Source organism: Spea bombifrons, chromosome 1 (genome assembly GCF_027358695.1).
Source record: "Spea bombifrons isolate aSpeBom1 chromosome 1, aSpeBom1.2.pri, whole genome shotgun sequence".
NCBI classification, from domain to species: domain Eukaryota; kingdom Metazoa; phylum Chordata; class Amphibia; order Anura; family Pelobatidae; genus Spea; species Spea bombifrons.
Window position 1 is genome coordinate 81,620,291 of NC_071087.1, and position 17,951 is coordinate 81,638,241.

At 39.6% G+C, this 17,951-nt stretch overlaps 1 protein-coding gene across 1 annotated transcript in view; it reads left to right on the plus strand.

The window, feature by feature from the left end:
- Positions 1–17,412, plus strand: part of LOC128492872 (protein mono-ADP-ribosyltransferase PARP14-like) — a 31,319-nt gene extending 13,907 nt beyond the window's left edge. Inside the window, exons 6-15 of the mRNA XM_053465613.1 lie at positions 193–414; positions 2,169–2,235; positions 2,840–2,983; positions 4,057–4,113; positions 5,488–5,664; positions 7,296–7,490; positions 8,952–9,590; positions 13,691–13,827; positions 16,287–16,464; positions 17,072–17,412. Coding sequence (XP_053321588.1) covers positions 193–414; positions 2,169–2,235; positions 2,840–2,983; positions 4,057–4,113; positions 5,488–5,664; positions 7,296–7,490; positions 8,952–9,590; positions 13,691–13,827; positions 16,287–16,464; positions 17,072–17,361 — 2,106 coding nt within the window. The 3' untranslated portion in view covers positions 17,362–17,412. The remainder of the gene's footprint in view (positions 1–192; positions 415–2,168; positions 2,236–2,839; positions 2,984–4,056; positions 4,114–5,487; positions 5,665–7,295; positions 7,491–8,951; positions 9,591–13,690; positions 13,828–16,286; positions 16,465–17,071) is intronic.
- Positions 17,413–17,951: the final 539 nt, after the last annotated feature.

Genomic DNA, 17,951 nt, shown 5'->3' on the forward strand with positions numbered 1-17,951 from the left:
TGCTTAAAACCACAACTGGGGTTATATGATGAAATGTAGTCTTATTTACATATTGTTTATGTAACTAGTAATAAAGTGTATAGTGAGTGCATGAAACATATTTTCAACTTTATTTATACAGAAACCGCCTATAGTTCCTCCAAGGATGTTGGTTAATATTTTATATACTAAACTGTGCTGTTCTTTCAAAAGGACTTAAGAAAGGGGATTTCCAGTGTCCTTGAGAAATGCAAGGGAAAGGCAGATTCACTGGCTATGCCACCTATTGGGCCTGGCCTAGCCTTGAAATTCCCCTCTATGACCTCGGCCACCATTCTTGGAGAAGAAGTGAAATCCTTTGTGACTAAAGAACCCACCACCCCCCTAAGGAAAATACATATTGTGATTCCTCAGGACAACCAGATGCTATTTTCTGTAAGTCTTAGTTTTGTGTCACTGAGACAGGATCTCCCGTCATAGTATCATATTTTCTGTTTCAGAACAATTTTAGATTTTACATACATTTGCAGTGTTTCTGATAAATGCATATCAGTTATATGTACATATGCTAGCTCTGTTGTGTTAGCCCACTAACCACGCTTAGTTCTTATTATGCCGTCTTGTGGTAAACAATAGAATGCCTGTGTCACGCAGAAGGCTCATCTTGCCGCATGGTGATGTACATGTGGACGCATACAGACATCAATACACTAAAGCATATGCACAGTGACATGCATGAGGAATATATACATACACTGAGACACACATATACACAAAAACTATTACACATACATTGCCATCACTTGCACAAGTAACCATGTAACTGAACTTAGGAGGTACCATGCAATCAAAATTACCAACCTTGTGACAACTGTCAACCAAGCTGAACGTGTGACAAGGAGCTCTCGTCTAGAAGGTGCAGAAATCACACACAAACACACTCAAGTGGCGGTAATGGGCAAAGCAAACAAGCCCCACAACACCCAGAAACCTTTACAGCAAAACAGAGGTCTTTGAGGTAATACTGGCAGACGTGCTAGCTAACACACAGATTCTGAGATGGAGCCAGGCGACATATGGTGTGAAAGCGACGAAAAGTCTGTATACCACAATAACCTGCTGCCGGGGATGACTTCCCCTGTACTGTAAGGTCTGCCCCTCTGCCACTCCATCAGGGTAGATCACCATCCTGTGTCCCATACCGTCCGATAGATCCTCCCACTCCTCTCATTTTCCTGTGACCACGCACTACAGTGCCTGGCTGCGGCCTCTTGCACAGCCACAAACACAAGATGGTCGCTGGTATATGTCCTGAACAGAGTGACCTCTGAATTTGGTACCTTTTCTCTTTCCCTGCCCCATAATTGCCTCAAATGGTTGTACCTATGCTAGAGTATACTCATTATTATTTGTTCCTGTGTTTTGACCAGGCTTGACTTTGACTATTCTGTTTCTTTGGCTCTCTGACCTCGGCTCTGATATCTTGATTACCCTGAACTCCAGCTTCCTGACTACTGCTTCTTTTGACTATCCTGCTTGTGCACCCTTAGCTTGTCCTTGGTCTTGGAGGATCATCAGAACTCAAAAGCCACAACCCAAGGGGTAACCAGTTGGGTTTTAAGAACTCTTAGAGGGATATTCTAATCTAAGAGGGGCATTCTCTTTATATGGAGACAGTGTCGTACCCTGCACCAACATCTCCTCTGGTACACTGAGCATGACATAGCGTCTAACAGTTCATATATTGGACATGACCAAGAAGCTCATCATAGACGAGTGTAAACAAATGGAGTTATCCTACACGGGTCACCCGGGTGTGTGTTACCCTGGTCTGTATGCCCTGACCCTGAAGGCCTTCACAAGATGTCTACTGTACTAAGATGACACATTTGACACATACCAACAGTTTAACACACAAATCTGTTGGAACTTTAATGTGACACGTATTATGGCAAAATGCTGAATTGTGTCTTTTATTCACATATGGATATCCTGAAAAATAAAATAATTATCATATCTAATGCTGCCCCCTGCATGTGTAACCCCTTGTTATTGAGTTTGTTTCACTTTATATTTATATATTTATACTCCTCGTGCTTGCTTTTTCTTCACCTCCCTTTTGATATTGGTGGTAGCTAGTCCTGTGATGGTCATAAAGCTAATTGTCTTATGGTGCTATCTTTCACTAGGTATATAAAGATACACTGTTACAAATGGATTTAGGAGATCAAATTGTTGTATGTAACAGAGATGGAGGTAAATATTTAAATTAAAACTATTTATATTTAAACTGAATATTATTATGTAAAAACATGCTAGTTATTAAGTTGTTTGAAGACTTTGGATGTTTATTACTATCTGTAATGCTTGTGACCAGAAGTATAGTTAGTTATTTTTTTTTTTTACAGTTTTTGTTTCAAGTAAAATTGTCTAGCAGCTAATCTATATATTGTAGATTAGAACAAAATCAATGTACGCAGTTACATTATTTTGGCCATAAGACACACAACTTTGTGAAAATGACATTTGTTACTTTGTGTCCTCCTCCTTGCCTGTAACACTGTGAAATATATGGTCCGTATGAAAGATTCCAAGTATGTAATAATCCAAGTAGAGAATTATAACCCTCTGTGTTAGACTCCAAAAAGCCCCAGAAATCTACACAGACCACCCCACATGTTCATGGTGCTCTATATTGTCATTTATCCTTTAATGGGCGGGGTACAAAAAAGAGTTTGGCAATCTTATTTTTAAGCTGGGCTTCATGTGTATTCACTATGCCATTACATTTTTTGGTTACATTTGCCATAACCAGAACTAACAAAGCATAGTCAGACTAATCCATTGTTTCTTGCTGCAGAGCCTTTCCAAGCACCATCTTTAAGTGAAGAGCTGAAATTCGAAATTGGACGCCTGTCCGTATACGTTGTTTATGGGAATATTGTGACGGAATCCACAGATGTCATCGTAAATTCTACAAATTTTTATCAATGGAGCAAACAGTGTAAAGAACATTTATTTACAAGGTTTTATAAATGTGGGATGGATTGCATTAGAAAGCTTAAGATATTGCTCTTCCATTATCTGTCAGTGACAGTGTTGCCACTTGTTTGTTTTTTTTAACCAAACTAGACATCATCCAAGATAAGTTTCCTTGGATATGTATGTATTATTGCATTAATACCATTATATTGAAATAAATAACTATGTGATAGGGGCAGTGGTAGCAATTTTCTTTGGTTTGATAACGCCCTTCCTGCCATATTCCTGGGATCCCCTTCCCTAGTCCCTCTCCTGCAATACTAGTGTGGCTGGTCCATCCCTAACAGTGGCACTTTTACCTCTTGTGTAATACACCCTAACTCCCTCTAAATTGTAAGCTTTTTTTGAGCAGGGACCTTCCAACCTGTTGTTTCTGTTATCTTATACAGTATGCTAGTTGGTATATAATAGCTACCCATTGTACGTCGCTTCAGAATATGATGGTGCTATAGAAAATAATAACAATGAGGTAAAGGTCCTTTTGACATGCAGGTGTGAAAATTATTGTTAGGAAATCAACAGATTGGAGTTAGGGTGATATGTCAAGTCCTCTGGGTACAGAGGCAAGTCCTAGAGGTGCAATGGCAAGTCAGTTTGTGAAATTGGCGAGTTAATCTGCACCATAATAACTGCTAAATTTATTTGGGTTGAGAAGAGTAGGCAGAGCTTTGGGGAACTAGATGTGGTAAATTTTCAAGTAAGTATTTTAAAGCTGTGCTGCAAAGTTTCCCTGTAATTGTTTTTAAAATGTTGGCAACTAACATATCATTCTCAGCTGCGTATACACGCATACTGAACATATGGCGCGGGGACCCACTTATCCCTTCTTCCATTGAGAGAGAGCATCCATGGATGTAGCACAGGGTAAAATAACACCGTCACATGACCATGATGAACACCCGCACATCATTATAGGAGATGGATTAAGGCTATAATAACAAGATAACAATCTTAGGCCCTGGTATTGGTTTCATCAGAATATGGCCTCTGTTGCATTTTTCTCTGATGTCTTAATTAAATGTTTTATCTTCCCAGCTGTGGCACATGCCATATTTACAGCAGGTGGAAAAGAAATTGTAAAGGAGGCTCAGGGTAAGTTTGAACACCACTGCTCTTTGTGGGTTTATTAAATTGTTATACATGTGCAAATGGGCCAGAAAGGAGTAGGACACATTTCCCGGGTTCATTTTTGGCCCATTTGTTTTCAGGCAAATTGGGGGATGTTTCTAATTCGGAGCCAGGATTTTTATTTTTTTTAGACTAACAAAGTTTTATTTTCAATGACACAAATAACAGATCTTAAATTTACACGTATTTAAGACTAGAACCAAATGTCATGTTTAAGTTATGCAGATAATTTAATATATTCTTATGTGACACACCAAATTTCCTATATAATATTAGTGTTTTTCACTTGGCTTTTTGTGGCCATGAACATGCCTTGTATTTGTGATTGTATTTATATTTTTGCCCCTTGTGTATTAATGCCCCAGCCAGGCCCCCCTTTAGTATTGATTAATGTGTTCTGCCCCACAACCTTGTGTATTGCCCCATTTTGTGCATTTATGCCACCACACCCATGTGCATTGATTTATGTGTTGCCCCCAGCCAGCCCTCCTCCCTTGTGTATTGATGCCCCACCCCTTTTATAGTGGTTAATGTGATGCCCCCCTTTAGTATTAATTTATGTGATGCCCATCCACCCTTTTGTCTATTGATGCCCCCACTGCCCTGTGTATTACCCCCAGCCACACACACCTGTTTATATTGGTTTTGTAATTTCAAAACCCAGTCATCCCCCTTTTGTATTATTTAAGTTTTAATGATGTCCCAAGGGAATCCCCCCCCCCTCTCCCTTAAATATAGGTCCACTTTCCTCAAATCCCTAACTATCTTTTTTAAAAATACTCACATTTTGGCTTTTCGTTTTTTCGCGCTCTCCTCCGAAGTGACGATCCTCTCCCCGTCACGAGGAACTCTTCTGTGAGCCCCGCCCCCTCGAGCGTCACATCTTGAAAGGGGTGGGACGAAGAGCCTCACTGAGGCACTGCCACTCAGCAGCATGGTCTTACCACCTCACCTCGCGGCCGCACTATGTTAACATTGGTCTGCCGGCCCAACGTTCACATGGTGCGGCCGCGAGGTTAGGTGGTAAGACCGCCGTGTGTGCTGATACTGATCATGGGGCACCTGTTCTCGTTTTTTGGCACATTTGTTCTCCTTTTGTGGCACACATGCTTCCACTAACGTGTCACAACTTCTGTATGTTAATTTAAAGATAAAAGTTTGATCTATAAAATATTTGGGTAGGAGAGTTTGACTTTAACATACATTATGAGGGCCCATCCCAAATACATTGGCCCTTCATAATGTATAGTGAAATAAGGCAGCTGAAACACAACTCTAATGCAAAGTCTCCTGCCAACTGCTATTTTAATGACTGGACCCCTTAATTGTCCTCTTTAGGCAAAGCCTGTGGTAAAAAACCAGTGATGACGACAGCTGGGAAACTGAAGTGCAAATGGATTTTCCACTGTGATTGCCAGAAGGACATAGAAAACATCAAGATATTTATAAAGGACATATTGATTGAAAGTGACAAAATGGGATTGAGCTCTGTGGCTCTTCCTGCTATTGGCACAGGTATGGGCTGCTCTCGTCACACAGGACTGAGGTTGTTGTTTCCTTTGTAAAGAAGAATAACTAAACTTAAACTTTGCAAACTAAGCTGCCTCAACAGTCCAGTACATTTTATCGCCAAAAAATAAGTCCTGCTTTTGAAGATGTTTGAGTATCTGACCGCATACTTTATGCTGCTAGGGTGACCACATGTACTGGATTGCCCGGGACAGTCCCACAGTGACTCCCGAGCAGCCTCAATCCGGTATGTAATGAGAAGTCTGAGTGAAGGAGGTCTCAGCCAATCAGGAGAGATTTCTTAATTTTCCTGATTGCCTGTGAGTTCAGAAGCCTCTCCTGATAGGCTGAGTCCCTCCTTCACACCAAGCTCAGTGTAGGCTGCAGCCAGCACCAGGTATGTGGGTTTGACTGTGGATATGTGACTGTGTCTGTCTGTTTGACTTTGTCTGATTGTGTGTAATGTCTGGTAATAGAGGAGTAATAGAGAAGTTAATGCTTTGAACCTGCTCGTGTCTGTAATGATTTATGCATATTTTAATATAAGTGTGTTTATTAAATCCAACATGGTTCCCAATAATCCCATGGTTCCTAATCATTAATATATAATAGTATATGTTAGTGTGTATGTGAAATATATACACACCTTTTGTGTTTAATCTCGTACGGTTCATAGTGTGTCCCTGAATGGCAGAAATAAAATGTGGTCATCTTAATGCTGACGCAGAGTACTTCAACATTCAGCTAACTCAGCTTCTTGCATAAGCATATACTAGCAACATTGATGCCTATGGGTATAATGACAAACTTTAAAAAGAGATACCATGTCATTTTTTGGTGATAGGTCTGATTTGAGCATCTACTATGGCCTCAAGTTAGTGGATAGGTAGAAAAACCTATGAATATATGTTGTAATAATTGGAATTTATTTCAAATGCATATTGCAAAGATGTTGCATTTCTCAGGAACTTTAAATATGTCCCTTTTAAATAAAATGTATTGTGCCCCTGCAAATGCCTATATATTTTATCATCATGGGATGTAGATCAATTTAAATAAGCTGATCAGGGTAATTTTTATTAGAGAATTATTCTTCTAATAAAAACAGGGGGCTTGAAATGGAGGAAGGTAAAATAAAAAGTAAAACAATTTCTTGAAATTAAGGAACACATGAAAATGAAGTAACTAGGAGATTTCACTTTTTAATGGGAAATATGCAACCCTAATAGTCCATGGCCGAGTTTTCCTCCGGCTACAGGGGACAGCCATGTCGGTCCAATCTTGGAATGGGAGTCAAAGGGTACTCTATAAACCAGCCATGTAATAAAACACACCAGGCAGATTCACAGGGACATTCACATACTTTATTAGGGACCACACCAGACCAAAAGCAAAATAAGGATAAGACAGCGCTCTCACCGGATGGCAGTAAAAAAAAAAGATCTTTTACCTGCATCCAGTGAGCACACTGTCATTTACTTTTTCATTGCTTCAGTGAATTCCTGTTTTGCTGGCTGCTCCTAAGATGCCCATTTCCTTGCACACCCATCATGCCTTCCCTATATCTTCCCTATATGTCACAGTCATCTACAGATGTTCATTCAACAATGTTCTCATTATTTCTTTCTTCTTGTCAGGTGAATGTGGATTAGATCCACAGATTGTGGCTAAATGCACAATAGATGTTATCTCTTCTCTTGCCCGGAATGTCGAATTGTCAGTCCTGTCCTGTGTGCGCCTTATTGCTTTCAAACCACATATCTACAGTATCTTCTGTATTGCTGCTCAGGAAAGGTTTAAACCAGTTTGTGACTATTCCTGGAATGTACAGGGTGAGTGTCATCTCGGTTTTCATATAACTTCACACTATATATATCTTCATATGAAAAAGAAAGTACAACCTCGTGAAAGTCTATTGTTTTACATATCACATACAAATCAATAACAATCTGTTCCATAGCAGAGAATTTTAAAAAAATTAGGTAAATACAACCTCAGATGAACAACAACACATGACATATTACACCACGCCATGATTTATTCAACAAAAATAAAGCCAAAATAGAGAAGCCACGTGCAAAAAAACCCTTATCATTCAATATCTTGTACAACCACCTTTAGCAGCAATAACCTAAAAGTAATCTGTTTTCAGCCTATCATTGTGGATGAACTTCTGGCCCGGTCTTCTTTACAACGTTGCTTCAGTTCATTCAGGTTTGCAGGTATTTGTTTATGCATATCTCTCTTAAGGTCCTGGTTTGAGTTCTGGACTTTGACTGGGCCATTGCAATACCTTGACTCTTTTTTCTTTTTCAGCCAATTTTTTTGTAGATTTGCTGGTGTGCTTGGGATGACCCAATGTTGGCCAAGCTATTGGACAGATGGCCTCACATTTGACTCTAGAATACTTTGGTATGCAGATGGGTTCATGGTCAATCAATGACTGCAAGGTTTCCCAAGCCCAAATCATCACCCCTCCACCACCGTGCTTGACAGTTGGTATGAGGTGTTTGTGCTGATGTGTTGGTTTTCGCTAAATGCGGCGCTGTGTATTATGGCTAAACATCTCTACTTTGTCCTCATCTGTCCAAAGGACTATGTTCCCGATGTCTTGTGGCTTGTTCAGATGCAACTTTGCAAACCTAAGCTATGCTGCCATGTTCTTTTTAGAGAGAAGAAGCTTTCTCCTGGCAACCCTTCCAAACAAACCATACTTGTTCTAATTGTACTATCATGAACTTTGACCTTTAACATGCTCACTGAGGCCTGTAGAGTCTGAGATGTAACTCTTGGGTTTTGTGCAATTTCTTTGAGAATTGCACGGTCTGACCTTGTAGTGAATTTCCCAGAAAAAATTGGCAACTGTTTTAAATGTTTTCCACTTTTGAATAATCTTTCTCACCGAAGAATGATGGACTTTAAATTGTTTGGAATATATGTCATGTTGTGGTGTTCATCTGAGGTTGTACAAGTAGCTACTTACATTTTAATTCTTATGGAAGCAGTAAGCGTACTTGGTTTTTCATACATGTAAGTGTACTTAGTTTTTCACACATGGCTTCTCCATTTTGTTGAATAAATCATGACACAGTCTAATATGTTATGTGGTGTTGTTCATCTGAGGTTGTATTTATCTATTTATACCTGCTAAGGAACAGCTGATTGTATGTCCTGATATGTTAAACCATACTGCCTATTTAGTAATGTGAGCAATAATAGATGATCAGAACAAAGCAATACTGCAACATTTTCTATTTACTCTTAAAATGTACAGTCTGTCTTGTGTCTTACAGCTGTACTTGCATCACGCTTAAAAAAACAACCTACCCCACAGACTGAAGCCATAAATGATATTGACATTTTTGAACACCCATTTCCCCATCAACCTGAAGTTTTGCTTAACATCATTGGAAGCCGAATAGAAGATGTGTCTGCCGTAGAGGTGTATCTGAACGAATTATTTGAGCGTAACTATGAAGAGCAGAAAATAGAGGAACCATTACTTTACAGATTTTCATTGGAGGAAATCCAAAAGCTCTTCTCATTAGTCAGAGAAAAGCCTGGAGTCCAAATGATTTTGGATAGGGTGAAGAAATGTATCTTCCTGAATGGCTGCAATACAGATGTTACAGAAGTTTATTTAAAAGTACAGGAAAGTCTTAGGGAAATTTTGCATGTGAGACTTCAAGAAGCAAATAAAGAACGGGCAGGGCTACTGGTTCAATGGGGTTATTATGATGGCAGTGAGATGGTCGCCTTTGAAGTAAACGCCAGTCAGCTGCTGGAAGACAAGTTTTTGAACAAAGATGATGTTGATATCACAGTGCAGCTTGCAGATGGGAAACAAGCTAAAGTGAATTTGAACACTATGAAAGCTTTGCTGGATGGGATGGGAGAGGAGGTGACCGTTGTCCGGAAGGACTTGGAAGCGGGTAAGAGTCAATTTTACTTTTACTTTGTGCTTATCAGTTTCCACTATATTAGAATTAAGTATTTTTGAACTGAATGTTTCGAACCACAAATCTACAGTATCTTCTGTATTGCTGCTCAGGAAAGGTTTACATGTTAAAATATTTTGCTGTGTTATCAACATACTTTAAACTGACAGTTTAGTGTCCATGTGACCTATGAAATATGAATGCATATTTGAAGTATTTTGTAAGTAATCTTGCATTATTCAAAAAAATTCAGACAGCAACAATTGTGTTTAGCACAGCTCCTGCTAAATACAGCTATATCGACAGCTGTTGGGACACCTAATCATTACACCAACAGGGACTTTTAAGACATTGCATTCTAAATACTTCGACATTAATATGTAGTTGTTCCCCCCCCTTTTGTAGCTATAACAGCTTCCACTCTTGTGGGAAGGCTTTCCATAATATTTTGGACATTTTTTTTTCCATTCATCCAGTAAAGTATCTGTGAGGTCTGTCTGGAAGTTCCATTCCAATTCATCCCAAAGATGTTTGATGGTGTTGAGGTCAAGGATCTGTACAGGCCAGTCAAGTTTTCCACACCATCCAACCATGTCTTTATGGACCTTGCTTTGTGTTCTAGGGCATAGTCATGCTAGCATAGAAAAGGGCCTTCCCCAAACTATTCCCACAAAGTTGGAAGCAAAGCATTGTCCAAAATGTCTCGGTATGCTGAAGATTTCCCTTCACTGGAAGTAACGAGTCTAGTTGGCACAATGTAGTCAGTCAGGCAGCTGGTCCAGACAATGTGACAACATGGTCAACATGGTCAGCATGGAATGCAGTTTACTGGAAGGGACCCATGACCTTTCTTCCATTTCCCTTCCAGTGTACCAGGTAGGGGAAGGTATTCCAGATTTTCCTAGAATCCACAAGGTATCCAGGGTAAGGGGGGGTTGAAAGTCCCAAGGTTAACTAACAGGGATGACATAGGTGGTAACTGAGGTGGTCATTTGCAAAGCAAGGATAATGGGTTATTGAGTGTTCTTTTTGTTGGAGTCTGTGATAAATTGCCTGGGTAATGCATCAGCTTTTATGTTCTTGAATCCTGGACAATATATATAATGAAATCAAATATAGAAGGAAATAATGACCAACAAGCTTGTCTAGGGTTTCTCATTGATGAGATATTCCAAATTTTTGTTATCGATCAAAATGGTAATTGGGCTTATCACCCCCTCTAACAGATGTTGACATTTTTCAAGTGCCAAAATTATTCCCAATCCCAATCCTCGATTACCTATGTCATAGTTGGTTTCTGTAGACGTGAATTTCTTAGAAAAGTAGACAAACGGATGTATCGTATTTTCTTGATTATAAGACGACCCTGGTTATGAGACGACCCTCCAAAATTTGAATATTGATTTAGGGGAAAGAAAGCCTAAATATAGGACTACCCTATAGGAAAAAAGTTTTACGAGTCATCCACTGGCTGCCAGTGAGGAGGATCCTGGTCCCCCGCAGCGCTGCAGGGAGCTGGATTTTAGTCTTGTAGTCAGAGAATTCGCTCTGACAAAAACCTTGTCTTATAATCGAGCAAATACGGTGGTTTGCGCGCAGTTCCACTCGTTGGGACTGTACTGCTCCCACTTCAATCTAGGGGGCATGCACTGCCACCCTTGGAAAGATCTGGATGGGTTGAAACTTGTGCGGGGGCAAAGGATCGTTTGAGCAAGTGGAAGGGTTGAACTGCTTCCTCAGACCGATGTTTACAGTCCGCCTCCTTCTTAGTCATGGCTGTGAGTGGGGCCATTATGCAGACTAAGGAGTTAAAGTCCAGAGCACTCAATAAGTACCAGTGTTTATTATACAATGTGTCCATATACAGTGATATTTTGGAACATATTTACAGAGTGCTCTGGTTATTGTTAGATAAAAAATAAATTGAGTACCAAATGTGCTGTTTTATTGTGTATTCTGCTATTGTGATGCCTCTAAATTGTAAGCTCATTTGAGCAGGGCCCTCCTCACCTGTTGTCTCTGTAAGTCAGTTTGTTATGTGTCAGTGTCCTGTCTACCCATTGTACAGCGCTACAGAATTTGATGGCGCTATATAAAACAATAAATAATAATAATCTCCTTATCTCCTTATGCTCGCTGTCTTGGTGTGACCCTTCACTCTGACCTCTCGTTCACCCCCTGTTTCGAAAACCTTCTGTCTCCCTCCTAAAAATATTGCCTGCAGCATCCCTTCCTAACACAAGATGCCACTAAGGTTCTTGTCCATGCCCTCATTATCTCCCACCTTAATTGTTGTAACTCTGTTTTAGCTGGTCTCCCTCTAACCCATCTCGTCACTCTACAATTCACCATGAATGCTACTGCCAGACTTATCTCTCTCCCAACACTTTACTAACGCCTCTCCTCTCTGTGAGTCTCTTCACTGGCTGCCTGTGCCCTTCAGTATTCATTTCAAAATCCTCACCTTACTTTCAATGTCCTTTACAGCACTTTCCCTACTTACATCTTATCACACATCTCTAAATACACTCCTAACTGGTCTGTCCGCTCATCCAATGATCTCCTTCTGTCCTCTCCTCCGTTTTTCTAACTCTCATGCATGCTTACAAGATTTCTCAAGGGCTGCCCCTATCCTTTGGAATACCCTTCCCAGGCCTCTCTGCCTTTCCCCCTGCCTTCGGTCCCTCAAGACCCACTTCTTTAAGAGCACTTAAAACATTACACATTAACACCCTCCCATATTACTTTAGCTCACCTTTCCTAGTCAATCTCCTGCAATACTAGTGTGGCTGGTCCATCCCTCCTAAGAGGTTCACTTTTACCTATTGTGTAATATACCCCAACTCCCTCTAGATTGTAAGCTTGTTTGAGCAGGGTCCTCCTTACCTGTTGTTTCTGTAAGTTACATTTTGTTATATACTACTTATGTCCTGTCTACCCCTTGTACAGCGCTACAGAATATGATGGTGTTATATAAAACAATAACTAATAATAATCATCAAACACATGAGCAAATTCCTCATATGGATGTTTTATCAGAACATTCATTGGGGCTGAATGCTTAAGGGTCAGCCAGGAACTACTCACTTTATTAGGGGACATGCGCAGATATTTATACTAAACCTTCCGCCCAGACTTCCTGTAGGAAGGAGGCGGGGCCGCCGTCCTTTCATGTGCCAAGGTAATGGAGGCTTCTGTTACATTTCACGCCCCCCAAGGGTAGACTAACCAGGTACCACACCTCCAACTGGTCTGTGCCACTAAAGAATGATGCCAGCTACATCCCCTCCCTGGTGCTCCTGCTGCCACTGGGGAGATTGGCCACCTACACCATCTTCCAGACACTCACTCAGTTCTACAGGGACGGGAGATAAGCCACCTCACTCTCCAGTGGTTGTCATCCACTAGCAGCCTCTATTCTAGCAGCCTTCTTCAGCTCCCACTCTTGTGTAGCCAGATTGACCGAATGGCGTCTCAAAACTTCCCAGAACCGCAATTCATAGTTCATAGCCAAAATTGCTGTCTCCCTTGAAACGCTTCCACAATAATCTGGGGCTGTCAAAACCATCCCCCTCAGGAATGCTGCCTCCCTTTGGACTGTATTGTTCCTGTGCTGCACACCACCGCACTGCCTAGTATCGGTCATCCGAGTCAATATCCATATGAACCATATGAACCAGCTACCAATGATCCCTTCTGCCCGAGGTGCATTCCCAGGAGATACATCCAATATTCTACCTTGTCTCATATACGTTGCACTGGATCGGGGAGATAAGGTGGCTTCCTATGACAGCGCCATGTTTAAAGTCAAGTTCTTCAGTACGACCCATTCTACTGCCGATGCTTGTCTATGTAGATTGCATGCATGTGTTCTTGATTTTATACACTTGTTAGCAATGGGTGTGGCTCAAACACATAAACCCAATAATTAGGTGAGTTGTCCATACATTTGATAATAGTGTATGATTATAATGTAAGCATTTACACTACCTCTAGTATATGAACATGAGCGATATTACTTTCACATTGATAATACTCAAATTCCTATTGCTAAAACCTCAGATTTTGATGTGTGATAAATTGTATTCCCCCAGATATTCATTTACCTGAAAACTGGGAAGACATGAACGGACGGTTTCTCATGTTGGTGCGTCTGGATCCAAACTCGGCAGAATATCAAGGTGTTCATAGTGGTTTTGTGCGAACAGCTAAGAACATCTTTGTTGAAAAGGTAGATAAAACAGTAATTAAATAAGGATCAGATTTGTTTGTGTTTCATTGCCTTAGAAATCCCCTGTAACACGAATTACAGTGTTAAATGCTATTGTAAGAAATATAGAGTGCACTTACCTTCACTGTAGAATACTATGCAGTGTTCTTGCAGTTCCATCACTGAGTTCACTTACCAACTCAAAGTTTTCCCGATGCTGCAGAGTGACATCACATCTTACGGTAAAGGTAGCGTGATACTGATCAGATGCAACTCATTGAAGGCCATCTTGTGACCCAGCACTTTGTCCTAACCCCAAAAACTTAGACTATGCAGTTGTTTTTGCTAGCTAACCATTGCACCTCCAGTTTCAATTGCAAGCTTGCCTTCATATTTAGCTATCCTGTGTATACAGCCTTTTTTTGCTTATTGAATTTGAAGTGCTATATATGAAGAAATCAACTTAAATATCCAACTGGATTATATGTAATTTTTTTAGGAGTTTGAAGAATACATATACTTTTTTTTCTAGCACAATCGGTATGATATAGTTACCTGATATTGGATGTTTTTATCATGTCTTTGATAATATCCATGTTCATTAATTAACTGAAAGCAATATAAAAATGGCTTCTAAAATACTCTTGATTATGACAAAATGGAACACCTGTAGGATGTGGTGAGCTTTATATTGCAACTCACATTATTTCTTCTATCACATTCTTCTAATAATAGCAACATTCTTCTATTGAACATGTGATAAAGACATAGAAATCGAGGGTAGATAAGGCCCATGTTTTTCCAATCCCTGGTATTTTCTTAGATTCAGGGGAGCCATAGGCCTACCCCATGTATGTTTAAATTCCCCTGTTGTATTGGCCTTCTGCTGGAAGGCTGATCCACTTAAGTTAAATAAAATTATATTTTCAAGATAGATCATTAAATTCATGTAGTATCATCAGAAATATAAAAATACTTTTTATTAGACATGTGCAAATGGGCCAGAGTTTATTCACACAAATGTTTTGCTCTGTTTTTGGGTCATTCGTTTTCAGGGCAACAAATTACATTACCCATCTATTGGGTTTGCCCAAAAATTCAGTGCCCACATTCACTCACTCTCTCATTCTAGTTTACTCTCTCATGCTCTCTAAATATTTCCCTACATCTGCCGACCACTTCCACTTCTACCTACTAATTCTGCCGACCACTTCCGCTTCCTCATCATCTTCATCTTTATCTCTTCTCTTCTATCTTCATCCGCATCTCCGCAGACATAACCTGGCTCCATAACATGCTCCAAAATGGTGACGCCCCCTGTGATGTCCTCTCCCTAACCCTCTAATTGAGGTAGAGGACATCACTCAAAGCGCTGTTTTGTCTTAAGTTGAACTTAGGGCAATATGGCGGCGCCTCTGGTAAAGTCATATTCTTGTTGATCTATTTCCTTCATAACAACTAGAATAGCCAAACTGAGATGTCAATATTTGTTTTCTATATGTCGACAGCATAGCTGAAATATCCCCAATCCTTCTGTATACATTACACAATTACTGTCATACTATTTGACAAGTGTTCGTTTTCGGGCAATGAATTTCGTTTCCCCGCTGTTTGGCTCGGACGGAATTCGGGGTCCTTTTTGTTTTGTCAGAACAACATTTTGGGGGCATTCCCAATAGACTTGGGCAGGGAGGTCTTCGTGTTCGTGCTCGTCTTCAGGGGAAAAAAAATTCTTCCGCAAATATTTGCCCATTCCCGTCTTCTCTTCGGGCGAATATTCGTGGACATTCTTCGTGTTCGTTTTTTTCTTCGTTTTTTCCGGTTGTGTAAGGGCAGATGTGCATAACTGGGGGCCGGGTTGGCCAAATAAAAAGAAATAAAAACAAGAAATGCATTTTTATCAATCATAGTTTTTATTAAATATGAAAAAAGTAGTTACACGTGAATTAATATTTACTAGTAAACAGTTTGTCCTATAGGGTAGTCTTATATTCAGGCCTTTTCTTTTTGTTCCTAAATTATTATTCAAATTTTGCGGTAGTCTTATAATCAAGCAAACACAGTAGTTTGTGAAGCAAGTGCGTTTTAGGCATTCCTTCTATTATGCACCTGCTGTACCTTTATGAAAAGAGTGGTAGATAAGCGATGCGGCCTCACAGCAGAAATGGCAAAGGTAAATAGAGTGAAGTAGCCTAAAAATTAGCAGATAAAAAAGGTAGAATAATTCTTATCTGCCATCAAATTCTATCTTTCTTTGTTTCCAATCACCCACAAGGTCTTTTAAAAGGGATATTTTCATTTTACTACAAAACGTTTTTCTTCTTTGGAGCTCATGTTTACTTTTCTAGGTATAAAACTGTCATAGTCACACTGTTAAACGGGTACAGGTGTACTTGCTATGGGAACCAGTAAAAAGTTGGGGCTTTCATGAAACAATTTTCTTTTCCTATCTTTTATCTTTTCACCTTTTTCTCCTCTAGATTGAGAGGATCCAAAACAGATACCAGTATACTGCATATACATTAAGAAAAGACTACATTAGAAAGAAGAACGGATCTTCTGAAGTGAATGAACGCACATTATACCATGGCACACAGCATCAAAACTGCAATTCCATCAACTCCAATGGCTTTAACAGGAGCTTTGCAGGAACAAATGGTAAGAAATATTTGGTTGAGATCACAATCCAAGAAATGTACATCCAAAACAACACAATTTGCTAAAAGCTACAGAAGGCAATCAATACATTTTGAAATGCTATATAATATTGCTTTCTGAAGCTATGGCACGGTCCAATGTGCACAGTGTTTATGCAAAGAAAATCAACTTATCTTTGTTTTACTTAATTAGTCTAACGCTTTGCTCAGATAATTGAAAAACAGACTATCAGTGCCTGCTTATACATTGCTGGATATTAAGCATTTCCCAAAATATAATGAGTCAGGTAAAAACTTACATGGTTAAGTAAGTATTTCTGGGAAGGATTTTGCGTTCAACAGTACTAGAAATTATGTTTCTAACGCTGCATCTAGTTACTAAAGTGTTTCAACAGAGTAGGTGGAACAGCAGCTTTCAAAATAATAGGAAAACAACTATGTTTTTTTTATCTCAAATAATAATTATGTATGCTTCATTAAAAAATGAATATAAAATAGTGCTAGTCAGACCAAAACACAGATTTAAAGTTTGTAACCATATACAACAGATTTTTCCAAAATAGAACTCTGTTAACTTTGTTCTAATCAATTTATGTTTTTCTTTATAGCTGCCTATTTTGGTAATGGGGTGTATTTTGCTGTGAATGCCAGCTACTCTACAAGGCATACTTATTCCCCTCCAGACCCAGCGACTGGCAGGCGATACGTGTACCAAGTTAAGATGCTAACAGGCCGTTACGCCAGAGGAGAAATGGGTTTGAGAGCCCCGCCATCTCGATCAGGAAATGACCCTTATGATCAATACGACAGCATTGTAGACAATCTACATAATCCATCCATGTTTGTTGCATTTCACGATAATCAGGTGTATCCTGAATATCTTATAACATTCACCTAAAGCTGTAATTTTCAAGTATGAAAGTGCTGTTGCACTTAACCAAAACATAGAACTCTCCTAACGGATCTGCCATTTTCTTCTTTTTTGTTTAATTGCAAGATGCTGAAACCTTTTAGCTTTTTCAGTTTTATGGCAAAAAATTAGCTAGTAAACAAATGATTATTTCTTTCAAATTATATCTACATAGGCCTCAGAATTTTTTTTTTTTATTATTCTCTGGCCCTTGCCAAACTCACTCTGTGTTTAAAAATTAGGCATTACCACCATCTGCCTAGTCCATAATGGTGCTCACTCACGAGTGTTAACCTACTGAGTCTTATAAGTGTGTCCAAAACATGAATCCTTCTAGTGCCATCCTTGTACCACCATTAACCCCTTAATGACAAAGCCCGTATATGTACGGGCTCAAAATGCATTGTTTTCAATGGGTTTAGGGACCGCCCATTGTCCTTAAGGGGTTAAAACAATAATGTTGGATGCCCATACATGGTTTATCCTACTATAAACCACAGTGTTATACTAGTATAGTTATAGTATTCATATATAAGCACCCATGCATAATAATATTCCAGTGCTAGGGAGATGCCTGT